The 21,436-nt window shown below is 34.8% G+C and overlaps 1 protein-coding gene across 8 annotated transcripts in view; it reads right to left on the reverse strand.

The window, feature by feature from the left end:
- Positions 1 to 345: 345 nt before the first annotated feature.
- Positions 346 to 21,436, reverse strand: part of LOC137241060 (P protein-like) — a 408,891-nt gene continuing 387,800 nt past the window's right edge. For all 8 annotated transcript variants that reach the window (XM_067768235.1, XM_067768234.1, XM_067768236.1 and 5 more), the window contains 9 exons: positions 14,128 to 14,245; positions 13,962 to 14,025; positions 11,866 to 11,998; positions 11,138 to 11,787; positions 10,812 to 11,066; positions 10,068 to 10,745; positions 9,857 to 10,004; positions 5,086 to 5,179; positions 346 to 5,001 (listed from right to left, as the gene is read on the reverse strand). In XM_067768235.1, coding sequence (XP_067624336.1) covers positions 4,917 to 5,001; positions 5,086 to 5,179; positions 9,857 to 10,004; positions 10,068 to 10,745; positions 10,812 to 11,066; positions 11,138 to 11,787; positions 11,866 to 11,998; positions 13,962 to 14,025; positions 14,128 to 14,245 — 2,225 coding nt within the window. In that variant the 3' untranslated portion in view covers positions 346 to 4,916. The remainder of the gene's footprint in view (positions 5,002 to 5,085; positions 5,180 to 9,856; positions 10,005 to 10,067; positions 10,746 to 10,811; positions 11,067 to 11,137; positions 11,788 to 11,865; positions 11,999 to 13,961; positions 14,026 to 14,127; positions 14,246 to 21,436) is intronic.

Here is a 21,436-nt window from a genome sequence, read left to right on the forward strand (position 1 = left end):
TAATATAAACTAAAAGTAGGTTGGAAAAATACAGAGGTGAAATCATATCACGTTCTTATATTTTTAGAAGTTTACAGCAATATCAAATGGCCACTTAATTTTATTTTTTTTCTAGGATTTCTTCCAGCTCAAATTGGCGAATGATGGGAATGAACTATTTTAGATTTGACTGAATTCTCCCAAGTACTTTTTTCATATAATAAAATTTAAAAAAATGTAATACTTGGATAATTTATCTCTGAAGAGATTAAGGCCGAGCTTCTTTTCCAATTTGCGACGTGTCCTTTTAAATTTTTTCGGAATGTTTGGCACATCACTGCCGAGAGGCGACCCTGCTTAGAAAAACGTTCTTCTAATTGAATAATCTTTTTTCTAAATTTTCGATATTGCTTTGTCAGGGACTTGAACCCAGGACAATTTTAAGACATTATTTTTTTTTAATTTGAATTCAACTTTATATCGTAAAATAAATAAGCAAGGCTTTCAAGTAATAAATATTTTTGTTATTATTTCCTTGGATACAGTTCTAAGGCACAAAAATTATTTTCAAGAAAAAAGGCAAATTTCGCAGTAACAAAAATTGGAAATAAGATTTAATGCTCAAAAAAAATTTCATAATTTTTTCAAAATTGTTCGAAATTTTGTATTCCTTTACAAAAAGTTAAGTAAGAAAAAAAAAAATTGTGAAACATCTTAATGCTCAAACAAAAAAAAATTTATTTATTCAAAATAACTTTAAATTATTATATTGTTATTAAAATTTAAAGCAAATCTTTTTTTTTTCCTTAAAAACCGCTTCAAATACTTGATAATCTCTTAAATTATTATTTTTTGATAATTCAGGAAATTAAATTTCTTCACATCAATGTTAGACTAATAAGTTTAAGCAAATTAAGAAAAGAAATATTCACTTGCTTGATAAATAACGAATTTCGTTCTGAAAATACTTCATTTTTCAAATTTTGAAAAATTTTTCTAAAAAAGTGTGAATTTTTGAATATAAATAAATAAATGTAATGCGCGATAAACTCCAAAAAAATCTAAGGCCGAGCTTCTCTTCCAATTTGCGTCGTGCTCCTCTTGATTTTCCCTACAAATTGGCGGGACGGGACCTACTTGTTTTGTGCCGACTCCGAACGGCATCTGCAATGCAGATGAGTTTTCACTGAGAACTTTTCATGGCAGAAATACACCCGGAGCGCTTGCCAAACACTGCCGAGGGGCAACCCCGCTTAGAAAAACTTTCTTCTAATTTAAAAACTTGATTTCTAAAATTTTGATGTTGTTTTGCCCGGGGTGTGAACCCAGGGCATACGGTGTGGTGGCGGAGCACGCTACCATTACACCACAGTGGTCTAATTTTTGAATAGTTTTTTTTAATCAAAAGGTACCTATGTTCCAAACTTTGATCAAATTGAGCTCAGATATAGTGCACAAAACTTTCATAATATATTTTGAAACAATGTAAAAAAAAAAAAAACTAACTTGAAATCACCTACTAAAACTTAAGCAATAACATGTTTTCAATTGTTGGCGATGTTATAAGAGTTTAAAATGTTAAACATACAGATTGTTTTTAAATATAAAAAAATGTTCCTCTTTTCGAATCAACGTATCTTCTTCTATGCATTGTAAATATTAATTTAAATTTAATACATTCAGTTGGGACTTTGTGGCCGATAAATTGATCTTTCTCGGCTACGCGTTTCGATGCTTTCGGTTCATCTTCAGGGAGTCTGGTTACTCGTTAGCAACACCTACAGATATAATTTTAGAGGGTTTAGAGTAGGTGTCGTCATTTCATTGCAAAATTGTGCAGATTGCTCATGTAATAAAATCATATTTTCATAGCAAATATTTTTTTATTATTAGCAAAATTTTCGTCTTTACCATTAAGTTGATAATACTCTAACTAACGCAGTCAATTTCAGTTTTGAAGAGCGGTGGTTTAGATCAATTTGCAATATTTGAAACAGTTTTTGTTATTTTAATTAAAATTAAGTAAAATATTTTTGAAAATTAAAAATTTTTTTCCAAATAATTCCTTCTTTGAATTATGAAAAGATTACTCTACTCAAATTTAGAATCACTTTGCATTGCTTAACTTAAAATTAGATGTACAATTTAAAATTTTGAGGAAAATTTCATGAAATAAAAAAAAAAAAATTTGATAATAAGTCTAGTTCTGAACAATTCTTGTGTTTTACACATTTTGCACTTAAGAAAAAATTATCAAAATTTCCGAAATAAAATAAGGCGAAAACTAAAAAGAAAATCATGGCTAAAGAAAAAATTCGTTTTAAAGCGATTTTTAAAAATTTGAAGAAAATTCCAAAAAAAAAATCATTTCTAAATAAATAAAAGAAAGCACTAACAATTGTTTCAAAAACAAAATGTATGTCCCTTAGGGAATTAGGATAGCTCACATCGATAATTATTATTTTAAATTTCCAAAAAAAAATTTTCAGTATTGGTGTAAGTGTGTAAATTATATTTTAAAAATTTTGAGCACAAATACACAACTAAAATCAACATATTTTTGAAATAAGTTAATCAAGAAAGTGCAAAATAAATTTTTCGTGTTATTATATTGTTTCGATTGTGATAACTCACTCAGTATTTAGGTGATTACTCTTTCTGACTAAATAATGAGTTATCATACAATTGAACAAAAGAAATAATCAAACTTGAATACTTTTGATGATCAAAAACTGAAAACCATTTTTCGATCACTTTTTGGAATCATTTTTGAAGTCCTTTGATGATTAAATTTTAATATTTCATAAAAATCAACAAAAAGAATAATCAAATATGAATACTTTTGATTATCAAAAACTGAATATTGTTTTTCAATCACGTTTTGGAATCATATTTGAATCAAATGTGTTTACTTAAGGTGATCAAAAATTGATCATTCAGCTTTTTCAATCAGCTTTCCGAATCTTTTCCGACTATCTTTGTTGACTGAACAATAAATTGTATACTTGTTAAAATTTCACTTTTCATTGAAAATCTTATTTTTTTCACGTGCACACATTTTTTCAATCACGAAGTTAGTTACATATATAAACTTTTTTGTATTTATACAAAAGATATTGCAAATGCTGCTCGTAACCGAAGATGTCACCAATCATTTCACCACATTCGGCTTCCCAGAAAATATATAATGGTTGGACAATACAAAGGTTGTGAGCTATTTGAACCCCAGGTAAGTGAAACTCTCTTGATATACCTGAATACGGCTTCAACATCCCGTCGTTTTTTAAGGTACTGACGATCATACCTGATGTTGGATATTGTAGTCGCAGGTGTATATTGGTCAAGTTTGTTTGCGAATTACCTTTGGTTAAAAAAGCGCACTTCTGCATGCTTTCTTCCCCTGATGAAATATGATTATCATGTAGTATCTTGTTTTGTATGAGATATGAAGAACAAATCATGATAATCTTATTCAAAAATGATTCAAAAATCTCAACCAAAACGATTGAAATATGTTCACGAATATGATCAGAAAATGACTGTGAAAAGCATTCAAATATTACTCTAAAACAATTAAAGTTCAATTTTACAATGATAACAAATATGAATAAAAAGCGTTTCGAAACATGAATCAAAAATGGTTATTCAAGAATAATCACATTTATGGTATATTTTTCTACCGACGATACATTAATTTTCGAATAGAAAATACTTTTAAATATGAACGTTTTCAATCATCTTGGGGTATGATATTTGAATATTTTATGATCAAAAATTTCAAAAAATGCTGGTTGGGAAGAACTTGATGAAAAATAAATTTTTAAAAGTAAAGAATAAACTGTCAAAATCATTTATTTTGAGGCAATATTGTTCTCGCTTTCTATTCTGTGAAATTTTTCTTGTAATTTGATGTTCTGAAAATGTTTCTTAAGTTTATAAGTTTGGAATCAAAAACAAAACAAAATAGTGTCATAAAGATATAATTACAATTATTTTTCGCGCATAAAAGAAACAACAAAAATTTTGCATGAAAAGCAAATTTTGACATAATAATTATTCAAATTCAAAACAGCTGATTGCCACCATAGGCCAGTTTGAAATGCTGTACTCATTCTAAAGCACGGACATTTTTATATCTATCCACTTTCACACTTTACCACGCTGTCTACTCACAGACTACCGACTAAAGTAACAACAGGTGTAAAAATAATTTCTATGATTTTTTTATTTTGTTTCTTGTGTTCATCTTTTATTTTTATTTCGTTTTTTACTATAAGCCTATTCATATGACTTTGTTCACATTTTAATTTATTTATTTTTATTTTCTTATAATTTAGAATATTTGAAATTTTTCCATTTTAATATCAGCAATTTTCGTTATAATTCCCAAACCTTTTTTTTGATAATAATTTAAACTACATCTAAACATGTGAAAGAAAGTTTAAACAAAAACGTTACATAACTATGTACACACATTTTATTTAATTGTTCTAAACATTTTCCCTAAAAGTGTTAAAATTTACTACATAACTAACTTCAGAATCAAAATTATTTTTGTTTTTTTTTATTTTTAACTTTTACAACAAAGTAAGTGATTTGTAATTTTAGAATACAAAGTTTCAAATTTTTCAATTTTAATAATAAAATTTTTCAATGGATTGTTTTACATGGTTATACATGTAAGCATCTTCTATGTATTGGTGCATAATATCTACAATTAATGTTTGTATGTTTTTTTATTTGTCGCGGAAAAAAATACTCAAAAACTGAATTATTTTGGGTTCTTGTTAAGTTCGTTTTTTCATTTAATTTACTTACTCTTTTTAACATACTAATGTCTTTCGGCTTGAATCTTCTTATACGTGGTATTTTTATCTCTACTGTAGTATTTTAAATATTTCACAATCGTTTGGAATTTTCTTTTTTACGATTTACTGTCAGTGCCATGCGAAGAGTACGTGTGTGAAGAGTAGATATCCAGTGGACACAATTATGCTGCCAATCATTACCGGAAAGCCAACCCTGTTGGAAAGAAATGTGCATAGTTATTCCTTGTGTTTTTATTTTGTTTTGTGGAAATGATAATTTTAACAGTTGCCAACTTACTTGAAAAATTCGAGAAAAGTGAACTTGTAGCCATGTTGCTCGGCCACACCAGCACAAACAACGTTCGCTGAGGCGCCAATCAGTGTGCCATTACCTATTGTCGGGAATTAAGAAACAAACAATTATACTATGTACAAACACACATCAAATTGGCAATTTATACCATTTAGGCAATTTATTATGCAGTTTATCATATAATAAATTGTAGTAATAAATTGCCAATTTAAAAAAGGTTCCGTAATAAATTGTTTCAAACTGCATATGCAACCTTGTAAAGTGTGTTTATTGAGTAGATTTAAACGTCAGTTACGCATGGCTCAATTATATGGTTGGCTCATCTCATCAGCTGATTTTATTTTTTTCATTTCACTGGAGTAGGGATTGTTAAAAAAAGATGGCAAACTCTAATAACAACACGCACATTTTGACAGTCTGAACAATGGTATGTTGTTGCTGTAGAGATGACCCAACCAGCTAACAAATTACTATTGTGTAAGCTAAATTGAATTGTATGAACACCACTCAATTTAAATCGAAATTGCCTCAATTTATTTTTCTGTTTTAACATAGTATTATAAAATATGCATTACGGTGGTTTTATCTCGTAGGGTAAAAAAATTTAAGCATGTTTAGATACCTCATTTAAGTTTTAATTTTTGGTTTACGGTCCATTTTGATATTTTTTCTAAATATACATTTAAGCCATAAAACTAAAATTTTTGTATCTTTAAGATTTACACATTAGGGTGGTTTTAGCTCATAGGGTACAAAAAAATTTTTTTTGGGGCATCAAAGTTTAATTTCAATTGGAAGATGTTAACCCGTGCCACTATAAAGCCTGGTTTAACGTCCACAGAGCGTGTTTAACACAAAAACAAGACCTAGACCTCATTGAAAATCTATTGAAATACTAAAGAATTGACAAAGAAATATCAGAAAAGGGCGCCAAACTGCCAAAAAATCGAGATTTTCAAAACTTTGAGGCCCCGTGGCACGAGTTAACATCTTCCAATTGTTCTCAAACTTTGGCAACCATGAAATCTAACAAAATGATAGGGGAGTGCACCCAAAAAAATCCTACATCGATTTTTTAAAACCACCCTAGTATGCATATAATGAATATATATGTCTTAAGGCAAGTTAAAAGATCCAAATGCACTCTTCTAACTGGGAAAGATATCCAAAGTAACCTCCAAAGCAGATAAGCCCAAAAAATTAACCACAGGCTTGGAATCCCTGAATTGTAACGATATCATCCGCTGATCCCAATAAGTTAAGAGCAGTGAACACAAGTACACAATACTGTAACGAATTTTGGGAAATTCCTGATAATTATAAACCTTCTGCCAACGTTCGAATCGCTGAACTGTCGACAACTAACTCCAATATTTAGTATTGCAAAATGGTCTTTATATAGACTACTTTGGGAGCAGTACTTCACAGTTACAAATATACTTCGCTATTAGCGTGTTTAAATCAAACTGATTACTGATTCCTTAGCTTGCTCTTGGTTACCACTCTCGGTTACCTCCTTGGGCCTAGATGTTTCGCGTACATGCCTTCTAGAACAGTTGTATCTCATGCTTAGTTATTTAACTATATACATGTATATTTGTAGTTTATATTTTTCTTCTAGCCATATGCATGTGTATGTGTGAGCAAACTACTACTACATATATGCATGTAAAACAATCTCTCTGCTTCAAGCTGCTGGTTATGTGTATGGAATATTCTTCTTTGCCTTGTGATAAGTGTGGCTGCTTGTTTTAATGTGTACATGTGTGTATGGCTGTTTGCTGTTTCTTGTTGTGATTATTTAGTAGCAGCATAGTGATGTTAATGTTCGCCACAATAATATAAAAGTACAGTACCCTTCATGTGCTCAACCACAGCAGCAGTGATCCATACATACTGTTACGAATATTAGCAACGCTAAGGGGTTAGGTAAGGTTAGGTTGAACTGGCCGGTCCATGAGGACCTCACATAGACTCATTGAGTCCGTAGTGTTACCAGAAGTTTGTTTTAACGACCAAACTGAAAAAACCTATCAAAAGCCAGGACCTATGTTATAAAATAACTCCGTCCTCTTGACAAATACTAGAAGCTTCCTAGGACTTAAGCCACTTGCTGCTTCTAGATCTGACAGCTGTATCACTCCTAATAGCTGGAGTCTTAGCCTGGCAAGTGCAAACACTAAGGGGTACTGCCATCTCTAAGCCGATGCTAAGCAGTGACTGTATGCACATCCATAAGTCAATCAGGTATCTACATAAACGAATAAATCATTATGTCTACACATATGTACGTACACGCAACGGAGAAGAGATGCACAAACACATGCAGATATCTTATCTGAGATGCTCCCAAAAGTATGCAATTGTAATTGTGGAAGTGTCGCTCACAAATACATGCGCATATGAGAAGCTATATACGTGCATCTGTAGTTATAATTATTTGGCGGTAACCAGGCATGCTTAACAAACGAACCGATATCATTTCGTTACGATAATCAACGTTAATAAACGAAACGAATGACTTTGTTTCGTTTATTAACGTTAATTATCGTAACGAAATGATATCGGTTCGTTGGTTAAGCATGCTTGGCGGTAACTAAGTCAATTCTGGAAGCGCTTAGAAGATGCCACGAGGAAATCACAGAGCATAAACGCACCAACAATAGAGGCGCGAGAAGCAGTTTTGATTAAGACGCTATCTGGCGAGCAATAGCAGTATTATTTATTGTGAAGTACTTTAATAAAGGCCATTTTTCCATTATTCAATATTGGAGTTATTTATTCAACAGTTTAGTGATTCGAACTTAGCAGAAGATTGCAAATAAGGGGAATTGCAGTAAATTCGTTACAATAAATATTGCATGCAATATCAGTAGTAAGACCCACTTTGCTATATTTTGCACTGGCTGGTCAATAAAGGTCTCACATAGACTGAATGTGTCCATAGTGTTACAGGATACCAGGATGTTATAAAATAACTTCATATTCTTGGAAAATACTAGAAGTTTTCCAGAGGCCCTATTATGTATGTAACTCGATTCAAATGGAAATTCGATTTGAACGATGTCAAATTACATAAATTTATAAATTTTTTTCAAATCCGATAGAAATTTCTTTTGAATCGAGGCCCTTGGACATATCTTAATTATTTTATCCCCAGAGATCTTACAACTCTGCAGCACCTAGGAGCTGGAGCCTTGACCTCGCAAGCGTAAGACGTGAACATAGGACGTGCTCATCCGTGTAGTCCTGCATCCCGAGCTTTCTACATCTGCTGTTATTGCCGAGGCCAAATGTATAAGTATGCGACGCCAGATGTCAGAAACTTATTTGATTTGCGATGATTCTGGTATTGGCAAAAGTGAAATTTTGTAAATTTTCTGGCTTCCCAACAATCGAAAGAACCCTCAGTGCTTTGAAAAAATAAAAGAAGATTCATTTTAAACCCTCTCTCCCACAAAGTAGATTAAGTCCTCATCCACCGGTCTCCTAAATTTAGTGGATATTATTTTCCTTCCTCTAATTCTTTGAGACGGAGCGTCTTCATTCAAATATAGAAAGATAAATAAGCTTTAGCTAACTCACTGTGCTAAGCACTTTCCATTCATCTGAGACCAGAAATATCACGTCACTCTGCTAAGGGCAATGTATACGTGGCCGATGCACAATCAGCCTATATTTCTTTGTACGGGAAGAATCGTTGAGAAAATCTCAATATTCACCATATATGACCGACTTTCCTCGAATCCGGAATACGCTCTGTAAATGTTTATCAATAGAATCTGCGCTTGATGCCTGCATTCATGTATCCATTAGCGTCTACTACCTCTGTTTTATAGCCCTTTCAGATATCGAAGACGGTTGTAATCAAGTTAGTCCAGACACAAACATGAACGCTCAAGTCGTATTAAGTAACTGGGTCCTTTTTGGTGGTGGTAATAGGTTTGCTCTAATTGCAGACCATAAAAACAGTTCAGAAGGTTTAGAAGAGTGTTGCAGTAGTTTTTCGGATATAAATTCTATACCTCCATGTATTAACATTTCCGAAATTAGACCGACTGCAGCAGGAATGATTTGTTTGGCGCTTCGAATCATCGGGTTCGTGGATTTGACTCGCCTTTTACAACAGGAATGCCTTTCCACGGGAATATTATAAAACCCTTAATCCGTACGGTCAAATTGGATCATTTGTACTAGCCCTGCCATTTTGGCAACATTTCGACATGACCATATTGAACCTTCTAGGCCATTCTGCCGCCCACTCCCTAGTTACATGAGGAATAAAGGCCCGACAAAGCCTCGCTTCCTTAATATGTGCATGCTTGTCAATTGGATTGGAGAAGCTGTGAAGCTATAAAGCTTTGTGTGTAAGGATAGTGATGGCAGGCCTTTATTTCAAACAATTGGTACCTTTTTCTAATAAAAAGCTCGTTTTGGACAGTGCCAAATCTCCTCAAACTTTAAACTGAGCACCTAGATTCCTGATCCAGGGAAATGGCAAAAGCACTGGCATGACAGGGCATGCCAGATTCTTCTCGTTGAAGAGCGCATAATAAAACTGTCCGGCGCATGCAAACATCTACTTAAAGACCGAATTCATAAACAGGTTTGCTTCAGATGTACATAGGTGTTCGAGCTTCGATCGCGCTAATGTCAATTTCTTAAAAGGCAAATCCCTTTCTTTGTGGGTTCAGCTGTTGTTAGACTAGACTCAACAACTAAGTATTTGTAGCGATAAACTTTAAACGTAACTTACCACCCAGACAAGCTCCCAAAGCCAAAGCCCACACTAGCGGTTGTAACGGTAAATTTAAAGCCGAATTTTCCGCCAAAGAAATTGTGATTTTTACCATCATCGTTGTTAAAGGAATATTATCGACAAACGCCGAGGTTATAGCTGAGACCTAAAAGAGAAATAAGAAAACTTTAGTTTTAATACTAAACAGTCATAAAATCTGTATACGCACCCAAAGTATAATAAGAACCGCTACCATAAGACGTGAACCCTCACTAACGCCCAAAATTATACTTTGCGTCATTTGACCAACCCATTCAATGAGACCAAGTTCAGACAGCGCTTCCATAAGAATAAAAAGAGCAGCAAAAAATAATAACGTCGACCATTCAACACGAGCCAATATAGCTTCCATATCTTCAATATCGGCTAAAATGAGCAAGAAAATGGCACCCAGCAGAGCCGTCCAGCCTAAGGAAAGACGTTGCAGCTCAGGAACTGAATGTAAGAAAAATAAGCATATGACGAAGACGAGCGCAAAGGTACATTTGACGAGCAGAGATTTATTGCGTATGGGATACTTTGCTTGCAGCTGAGTGAGTGTCTGTTTATAATTTGGCGCTGGATCATCAGCTTCGGTGACACGTTTTCTTAGACTACGCTTCAGACGATTAACTTTCTTCATCAACGTTTGGCGCACAATTTCCTCATCTTTCGAGTAGGCGGAGAGGCTGTGCGCAGCGCGCTTCCACACATGAATCTCGTGACGTAACTCCTCCACCTCGGGCGAGTCTTTAAATTGTAGATCGTTGATGTTGCGGAACTTGAAACGTAATTGCACATAAGTTTGCACCATTACCAGCAATACACCGGGCAGCATGTGAAGCGTGAATATAGCAAAATTGACACCCTGTATTTGTGAATGAAATATTTTCGTTAGTTTCGAAAGAAGATAGAAGTTTGAAAAATCACTTACATTGCGTGCAATGAAATTATTCGAAGCAATTATCACATTTGGTGGGTCACCGACGGGCGTAAGCGCGCCACCAATATTCGAATAAATTACCATACACATTAATATAGGCACCGGATTCAGCGACATAACCTCACACAAACGTATAGTAACGGGTGTCATAAGCAAAACAGTCGTTACGTTATCGAGGAATGAAGAGAGTACGGCCGTAAATAGGCATAGACAATTGATGAGCGGCCAAATGTGTCCATTCGTTATCTGAAGAGGCAAAAAAGACAAAGAAAAAATTTATTCAGTTTCAGCCCAGCAGCCGTATCTGTCACACTCACCTTATAAGCATACACAGCCAAATAATCAAAAATACCAGTCTCTGAAAGTATAGCTACAAGTATCATCATACCAAAGAGTAGCAACAACGTCTCCACATCAATCCAACCCATAATGGTAGCCATAGAAGGGCGTGAATTTAGTGCTGCCAATATACCAACGGACAAAGTTGAAGCAATCATTGCCGCAAAAGTGCGATTCACAACTTCCCAAATAATCATTACATATAGGCCACATAAAACTATCGCTGCATAGATTACACCCTCTTTCTTATAAATTGGCGACTCATCAATGGAGAGTTGCAGCGGAAATTCCGTATCAAAATTGGTAATGAAACGTAAATTTAATTTAGTATAATTAGATTGCAGCAGTAGATCTTCATCTACATCTGATATGTCATAATTATTTGATTTCCATGTTTCTTTAGTTTTATCCAATTGTTCTGGATAGACGAGCACCAGTTTCCAAACTGTAGAAGCATCTTCTACGAAGAACTCTTCACCGCTCCCGTTATAATATTTACGTTGTACTTGAATATGCAGCATAGGTGGGGCGCTTTTGTTTGTACCAAATGGATCAGACTCTTGTTGGCGAAAAGGTCCCTTTAGTCTGAGCCCAAGTCGTGTTAGGGAAGCCGTCGTTACTGGGAATACTGGAAAGAGGTTTAGAAAGAACGTATTGGTGTAAGTTTTTACATAAATTTTATCAAGGTATGCGATTTTGTGCTTACATTTTTCTTCTCCTTTTCTAGGAATACTGATCAGCCTAAACTCATCGACGTGCTCATTATTCGACATCAGGAATGCCGTAAAGACAGCCCAAACCACCAGGAGTATGGAAATTTTAAACCATTTGAGGATTTTCTATAGTAAAAGAAATAATAATTTAAAATATTATTAGCAATAAAGGTTAAGTTTGAAGCAAATAGACAACAAAGCAAACGTTCTTAATACGATTTCTTTGCGCTCCGGATGTAAGTTTACGTAGCAGCCCTGAAATGTTACAGATCTAGACAATTACTGTCCTATTCTGTACTGATTACAAAGAAGAAATAACAAGGATCTTTGTTATAAAATGCATCTATCAGCTTGGAATATACTAAAAGATCTCAAGGCTCCATCCCAATTGCCACATGTATTATTGTAATTGTAAGCTAGTCACTTTTCCTGAAGGGGAGTTTAACAGTTGTATGCTATCCAACTTGTTACTTGTAGATAAATAGTTGTATGCTATCCAATAGGAGTCTCCCAAGCATATATTATTTTTGCGATTTTTTTGTATATGTAATCCACCAGAACAAAACCATGTATCGAAATGATTGTCTGTGCTAAATGGCGAGTAGTCTAAAGTGGAACTTAAGTTATTTTTGAGATGTTCTTATATCTCTCCGCACAGGTTAGGAACGGCCACAGGCTCCATGAATCTATAAAGTAGTGAAACCTTTTCCACCTTTCGGCATCCTAGTTAAACCAGTGAAATACGACCCTTTGCGGAGTGCAAAGACCTCCTTAACATTGCCAAAAGACTAGAGCCAGAACAGACACTTGGTTGTCGGACATGATTGCTACACTTTTGTATATGTATCTAGTAATGCCTCACAAGCCTCTTTTTTGGTGAAAATCTACGACTGAAAAACACCTGCTGAGTATAGAGACGGCAAGCTACGTTTTTCGATGAGAGAGTCGCGAAAATTCCACTCCCAGGCCATATTGGATACGTCTATGTCAATTCTCTTTAAGAGCTCCAAATCTACTCAAAACGTGCTCGATCGTTTCCCTCTCCAACCCGCACTTTCTACATCTGCTATCACTGACCAAGCCTAATTTAAAGGCATGTGGAGCCAGAATGCAGTATCCAGGCAGAATACCCGTCATGAGTATACAGTGCTCACTTTTTAATGATAAAAGCAACTTTGTTAGTCTCTGGTTGTAATACCTACACATCTTCGACACTTTACAGCTCCGCGCAGGGGCCCATGCCTTTACCGCTTGGTCGATCATGTGCATCTCTCTCGTTCTCCTAAGCTCACCCAATCTGATTTGGACGTCTGCGGGGCAAGCTTCAAGGGATGCGCCCTTTTTAGCTGGTTCATCCGCTTTTTCGTTCCCATCTATTCCCATGTGCCCTGGGACCCAGCATAGATGAATGCTTTTCCCTGTCCCGGTTCTTTCCAGGAATTGCTTACACTCTAACACACTTACATGATGTGCTATGCGAGATTACTGCCTTAATTGCTACTTGGCTGTCAATATAAAAGTTAACACGGCTGCAGTTTAAGCTATTCCCTTCGAGTGTTTCTACAGCTTGGGTTACGGACATCTGCTTGTAAAACGCTACAGTGATCTGGCAGCTTGTAGGATCTGTTTGTTTCCGGAGTCACAGTATATAGCAGACCCTACTCCTTCCACTACTTTGGAACCATCTGTGTATACATGTATCGCCTCGTGTGCCATTTTATTACCTTTGCGCCAACCATACACTTCTATTGTGGCTTTAAGAGCCCCTCGAAGCGCAGACAGGGAATCAGGTAGTATATTCGTCCTGTAATTGATGACGCTATACTACAATGCCCTTTAGAAATGTCTAAGCTTATATTGAATAATATCTGACTTTGTGCAGAAAACTATTGCCTATGTTATAGACTCCAGTTATCTATCCAAATTATACCGTTAGAGCTGTAATATACTAAGGATCGGTTAGGACAAACTGATCGGTACGTAAGGACTTCACATAAGCTGACTAGAAGGTTGTTCGACAAGCAAACAGAAAAAAGTCTTTTTAGAGTATGAGCCACTAAATTTGTTTAACTATACTCATTACACTTACCCTCGCGCGCGTATGCGTTTCCTCGTGCTCGTCATGATTATCTTCGTTATTAATTTCCATATCTCTGTATAATAAGAAGTTATGGACATAATTAATAAGTTGTTAATAACATATTCAAGTCAATATCGATATAGTTATATGTACATATGTAGACAATATTATTTACCTAACGTCCAGGGTGCGCACTTGTCCCAATTCATTGGTCACGTTAATGCCCACCTTAGTAAATGCATTTGGCGCCTTAACATAATCGGGCATATCAGGCGAAGGCAATGGATCCAAGTCTATTATAATATAGTAATAAGTAATAAAAAAACATGAAAGAAAAATAAGAAACCAAAAAAAATTAAATTTGATGTACAACATAACACTCATAATCACATAACAAACAATTCAATTGATGTTTCTACTTTTTGTTTGTTGTGGAAATAAGAAAAAATAATACTTAGCGAAATAATAATAATAATAAAGTTATTGAGATGATGATAGAAAATGAAGTCAACATATTGACAAAGGGCAACAAAAAACTACTTAAATGAAAAAAGCGCAAAACCACAAAAAGATATGCTTTCGTAATACCTACCTACTTCATAAAAAAAAAGATTCTTATAAATATTTATAACAACTAGAGTTCGCCCAGTGGTTAAAATTCAACCACAGGAAAGGAAAGGAAGGAAAATTAATGGAAGGGAAATGAAAATAATAGCAATGAAAGAAAAGAAAAGTAGAGGAATGGAAAGGAAAAGAAAAGAAAAGAAAAGAAAGGAAAGGAAAGGAAAGGAAGGAATATGAATAGAGAAATGAAAGTAAAAGAAAGGAAATAAAAAGAATATTAAAAGAAAGGAAAGGAAAAGAAAGGAAAAGGAAAGGAAACGAAAGGAAAGGAAAGCAAAGAAAAGAAAACAAAGGAAAGGAAAATAAAAGAATAGAATTGAAAAGAAAGGAAAACAAAGGAAAGAAAAGAAATAGACATGATGCATGAACAGCTATGTATTTTTGTTTAATTTTTATTGTGTACAAAGCAACTCCTCGGCCATGCTCACGATTCAGCATAGTACACAAAAAGCAAGTACACACACACAGCGTGTCTATAGTATGAATAAGTGCATGTGTAGTGTTGTGACTTTCATGTAAAATTTTTATACTCAGTTGAGCAGAGCTCACAGAGTATATTAAGTTTGATTGCATAACGGTTGGTTGTACAGGTATAAAGGAATCGAGATAGATATAGACTTCAATATATCAAAATCATCAGGATTGAAAAAAAATTTGATTTAGCCATGTCCGTCCGTCCGTCCGTTAACACGATAACTTGAGTAAATTTTGAGGTATCTTGATGAAATTTGGTACGTAGGTTCCTGAGCACTCATCTCAGATCGCTATTTAAAATGAACGATATCGGACTATAACCACGCCCACTTTTTCGATATCGAAAATTTCGAAAAACCGAAAAAGTGCAATAATGCATTACCAAAGACAGATAAAGCGATGAAATTTGGTAGGTGAGTTGAAATTATGACGCAGAATTTAAAATTAGTAAAATTTTGGACAATGGGCGTGGCACCGCCCACTTTTAAAAGAAGGTAATTTAAAATTTTTGCAAGCTGTAATTTGGCAGTCGTTGAAGATATCATGATGAAATTTGGCAGGAACGTTACTCCTATTACTATATGTACGCTTAATAAAAATTAGCAAAATCGGAGAAGGACCACGCCCACTTTTAAAAAATTTTTTTTTTTAAAGTAAAATTTTAACAAAAAATTTAATATCTTTACAGTATATAAGTAAATTATATGAAAATTCAACTCCAGTTATGATATGGTGCAACAAAATACAAAAAGAAAATTTCAAAATGGGCGTGGCTCCGCCCTTTTTCATTTAATTTGTGTAGGATACTTTTAATGCCATAAGTCGAACAAAAATTTACCAATCCTTTTGGTAGGGGCATAGATTTTATGACGTTAACTGCTTTCTGTGAAAATGGGCGAAATCGGTTGAAGCCGCGCCCAGTTTTTATACACGGTCGTCCGTCTGTCCTTCCGCATGGCCGTTAACACGATAACTACAGCAAAAATCGACATATCTTTACTGAACTTAGTTCACGTACTTATCTGAACGCACTCTATCTTGGTGTAAAAAATGAACGAGATCCGACTATGACCACGCCCACTTTTTCGATATCGAAAATTCCGAAAAATGAAAAAATGCCATAATTCTATACCAAATACGAAAAAAGGGATGAAACATGGTAATTGGATTGGTTTATTGACGCGAAATACACCTTTGGAAAAAACTTTGTAAAGTGGTTGTGACACCTACCATATTAAGTAGAAGAAAATGAAAATGTTCTGCAGGGCGAAATAAAAAACCCTTGAAATCTTTGCAAGTATTACATATATAAATAAATTAGCGGTATCCAACAGATAATGTTCTGTGTCACCCTGGTCCACATTTTGGTCGATATCTGGAAAACGCCTTCACATATACAACTACCACCACTCCCTTTTAAAACTCTCATTAATACATTTAATTTGATACCAATATCGTACCAACACATTCTAGAGTCACCCCTGGTCCACCTTTATGGCGATATCTCGAAAAGGCGTCCACCTATAGAACTAAGCCCCACGCCCTTTTAAAATACTCATTAACACCTTTCATTTGATACCCATATCGTACAAACATATTCTAGAGTCACCCCTGGTCCACCTTATGGCGATATCTCGAAGAGGCGTCCACCTATAGAACTAAGGCCCACTCCCTTTTAAAATACTCCTTAACACCTTTCGTTTGATACCCATATTGTACAAACGTATTCTAGAGTCGCCCCTGGTCCACCTTTATGGCGATATCTCGAAAAGGCGACCCCCTATACAACTACAACCACTCCCTTTTAAAACCCTCATTAATACCTTTAATTTGATACCCATATCGTACAAACACATCCTAGAGTCACCCCTGGTCCACCTTTATGGCGATATTTCGAAACGGCGTCCACCTATAGAAATAAGGCCCACTCCCTTTTAAAATACTCATTAACACCTTTCATTTGATACCACCTTTATGGCGATATTTCGAAACGGCGTCCACCTATAGAACTAAGGCCCACTCCCTTTTAAAATACTCATTAACACCTTTCATTTAATACCCATATCGTACAAACGCATTCTAGAGTCACCCCTGGTCCACCTTTATGGCGATATCTCGAAAAAGCGAACACCTATACAACTACCACCACTCCCTTTTAAAACCCTCATTAATACCTTTAATTTGGTACCCATATCGTACAAACACATCCTAGAGTCACCCCTGGTCCACCTTTATGGCGATATTTCGAAACGACGTCCACCTATAGAACTAAGCCCCACGCCCTTTTAAAATACTCATTAACACCTTTCATTTGATACCACCTTTATGGCGATATTTCGAAACGGCGTCCACCTATAGAACTAAGGTCCACTCCCTTTTAAAGTACTCATTAACACCTTTCATTTAATACCCATATCGTACAAACGCATTCTAGAGTCACCCCTGGTCCAACTTTATGGCGATATCTCGAAAAAGCGACCACCTATACAACTACCACCACTCCCTTTTAAAACCCTCATTAATACCTTTAATTTGGTACCCATATCGTACAAACACATCCTAGAGTCACCCCTGGTCCACCTTTATGGCGATATTTCGAAACGACGTCCACCTATAGAACTAAGCCCCACGCCCTTTTAAAATACTCATTAACACCTTTCATTTGATACCACCTTTATGGCGATATTTCGAAACGGCATCCACCTATAGAACTAAGGCCCACTCCCTTTTAAAATACTCATTAACACCTTTCATTTAATACCCATATCGTACAAACGCATTCTAGAGTCACCCCTGGTCCACCTTTATGGCGATATCTCGAAAAAGCGACCACCTATACAACTACCACCACTCCTTTTTAAAACCCTCATTAATACCTTTAATTTGATACCCATATCGTACAAACAAATTCTAGGGTCACCTGGTCCACCTTTATGGCGATATCTCGAAACGGCGTCCACCTATGGAACTAGGGATCACTCATTTTTAAAATACTTATTAGCACCGTTTTTTTTTGATACCCATATTGTACAAACAATTTCTAGGGTTACCCCTGGTCCACCTTTATGGCGATATCTCGAAAAGGCGACCACCTATACAACTACCACCACTCCCTTTTAAAATACTCATTAGCACCTTTTTTTTTGATACCCATATTGTACAAACAAATTCTGGAGTCAACCCTGGTCCACCTTTATAGCGATATCCCTAAATGGCGTCCACCTATAGAACTATGGCCCACTCCCTCATAAAATACTCTTTAATGTCTTTCATTTGATACCCATGTCATACAAACACATTCCACGGTTTCCCTCGGTTCATTTTCCTACATAGTTATTTTCCCTTATGTTGTCACCATAGCTCTCAACTGAGTATGTAATGTTCGGTTACACCCGAACTTAACCTTCCTTACTTGTTTATATTAAAATGATTTTTAAAATTTTTTAAATTTATGGATAACAGTGCAGCTCAAAATTTCCTGTCAATACATATATAATTTGTATACCTTAGAATTATAGTTTAGCAGGAAACGGTTCCACATTTTTTCATCTTGTCTATTTATATATAAGATAAAGAGAAATAACTTGCTTTGATATCAATTTAAAGTGGGGCTAAGAAAATTGCCGGAAATGAAAATGTGTTTACGCAATGTACGCTCGATGAATTTAAATGAATTTTTCCCAAAATATGGACTAGTATAATACATTTCGTATTTCGACAACAACCATTTGATACACTTACTTGTCCACTAAAAAAACTAACTACTAAGTATTCAATTTGTTCATCCAAAACAGTCATGTCTTGTTGTTTCATTTGGCTTATCGCTATGAATGGGTAGAAAACTGATTTAAGTGCGAAACATGATTTCGCCTTTTATTGTTATTGCCATGTGGACAAGAATATCTTCACTAACTTATGTATGACTATTTTAAGAATATTATAGAAGATTAATTCGTATAATAATAATAACAATAAGTTGTTTGTAATTCATTAATGTAGTTCTGAATATCCTTCTACTTGTACTTTTAAATAATTTTGGCCTAATTGAGTGCTAAAACTTACACGTCAAAAATGAGAAATGGCCCAAGTTTATTTACTTTTTATTGAATATAGCTAAATTTATTTATTCATATTATAGTCTAGGACAATCAAACCTCCTCACAGAATGACATAATTAAGCTGACTGTGAAATAGAAACTTAGCATCAAAGACTACACCAAGATCTGATATTTCATCAACCACCCTCAGCGTGGAGACCCCATTACAATACGAAGCAGGAAGAACATTTCGAGTTTTCGCAAAGGTAATACTAAACATTTACTTATATTTGAAAGCAGATGATTCTCTCTACAACAGTTTATTACGTTATCAGGATCCGATTGGAGCATAGTGGACTCAAATTGCGTCGTGATTGACGCAAATATCTTTAAGTCGTCAGCATACAGTAAGAAGTTAGCATACCTGAAACAATGGCATATTTCATTGATAAAAATAACAATTAAGAGGGGTTCCAACACACTTCCTTGGGGTACAACAGATGTGGCAATAAACGACCGTGAACAGATACTATCCACCACAACAACATAGCTTCGATCTGCCAAGGAAGAATTCACCCAATATAGCATACTAGAATGTAAGCCCAAGCCAGCAAGTTTGGATATTAGTAATGAATTGTTGGCTTTATATTTGTAATGAATTGTTGACTTTCTTTAGAAGGTTAGTGCATGGTACAATAGAAATTTGGCTGGAAAGTAATTATTATTTTACCTTTGACAATGCAATGGTTTTGTATTACTAGAGCTCTGGATAATTGCTTAACCAAATACGTGGCGTTTCACGTTAAGTGCTTCTACTTAAAAAACTTGATATCTCTAATACTGTGAAAAAAGATGTAGCGAAATATGAACGGATTGAGATAATAGAGGGTCTCGAAATTTCGCTCACTCTTGCTTGAGATAATTTTCGATAAATATTTAACCTAACAAATTTTTTTATTTAATAATTTGGGAAAAATTTAAGCACGTTATATCGGGAAGGACAACAGATTTTTACTTACAAAATATTTGGAGATAATTGTTTTTTCCGTACTTTTCAAAAGACAAAATTTAAAAACATATTATTTATATTACTTTTCTGCAATTTTAAAATCTTTTGCAATATCGACCTGATTTGTTTTTTATATATTTAACGGAATGAAATTGTGTATAAAGTTTGCCACGAATTTGAAAACTGTAAAGTCCAGGCGCGGATCTACGGGGGTGGGGGACACCACCCCACCCCACCTCCCAAAAGGTCGAGAAATCCGAATTTGGTTCAGAAATTAAAATATACGCTTATTGAAATCGTTCGACGTTCGGAAATTGTTCATGGCTATTATATATTTTCAAATTGTTAGATTACGATCATTTTGCTGGCTGGGAAGACATTTGGGCTTAAATCGTATTTTGTAAATAGTTTGTATTAAACAACATGTTGTAAACCCACGCCAAACCTGTACAATCGATAGTCATATGGGTGCTGGTATATCGTGCTACATGCATGCTGTTATGTGTGCTGGTATATCGATCGATCAGCTGTGAATATACTGTCAGAACTATTGCGAACATATCAAAGTGGCAAAGTGTTTTTATTAAATTGTGGGAGTTATAATATTTTATCCTTCGAGATTAGTGCTTGAATTTGCTTTTTAATAAAGCAATTGTGAAAAATAGAAAATGGTACGTAAATATATTGTTACATGCATTAGGCATTCAATGTTTCGCACTCATTGGGCAACATATAATTTAAAGTGGAATTCACTCGTACTCGTTACAGTGTGCGATGAATAATATAATAATATATTGTGTAATAAAATTTATGTTTCCAGTCTTACCAGCAGCCATCAATTTCCACTTTCTTTCAACCTCTTAAGAAAAAAAAGATTAAATAGGCTTTTTCAGATCATGTTGACGTGGAAAATCAACTTACAGATACTACAGAAACTAGTACCTCATTGGATCAAGAAAATGCAAGTTCAACGAAGGCGACATAGTCGGCACTAGTTCATTGTCTTCAAAAGAAGCAAATGATAATGCTATGTCCGATTTCTCCAGACACGTAGGTCATTATATCGACATAAAGATAAGCGACTAAGTGAAAAGAGAACTCCTGGAAAACCCTTGGATACCATCAAAGAATTACACATTTCCATTTTCTACTAGAACAATTTGTGGCAAAGAGATTAAAAAGTATGTATCGCATAAAAATTTAGCTGATTACAGTGAATAGCTGGTTTTATCTGATGTAAAAAAGGGCTCTATTGCAAGTACTGCCCATGGTTCACTATTAATAATGTAGGAGGTTATGCAAAAAATACACCTTTAGGAGTCCTCGTCACGAAACCCTTA

The sequence above is a fragment of the Eurosta solidaginis genome, chromosome 2, assembly GCF_040869045.1.
Source record: "Eurosta solidaginis isolate ZX-2024a chromosome 2, ASM4086904v1, whole genome shotgun sequence".
NCBI lineage: Eukaryota > Metazoa > Arthropoda > Insecta > Diptera > Tephritidae > Eurosta > Eurosta solidaginis.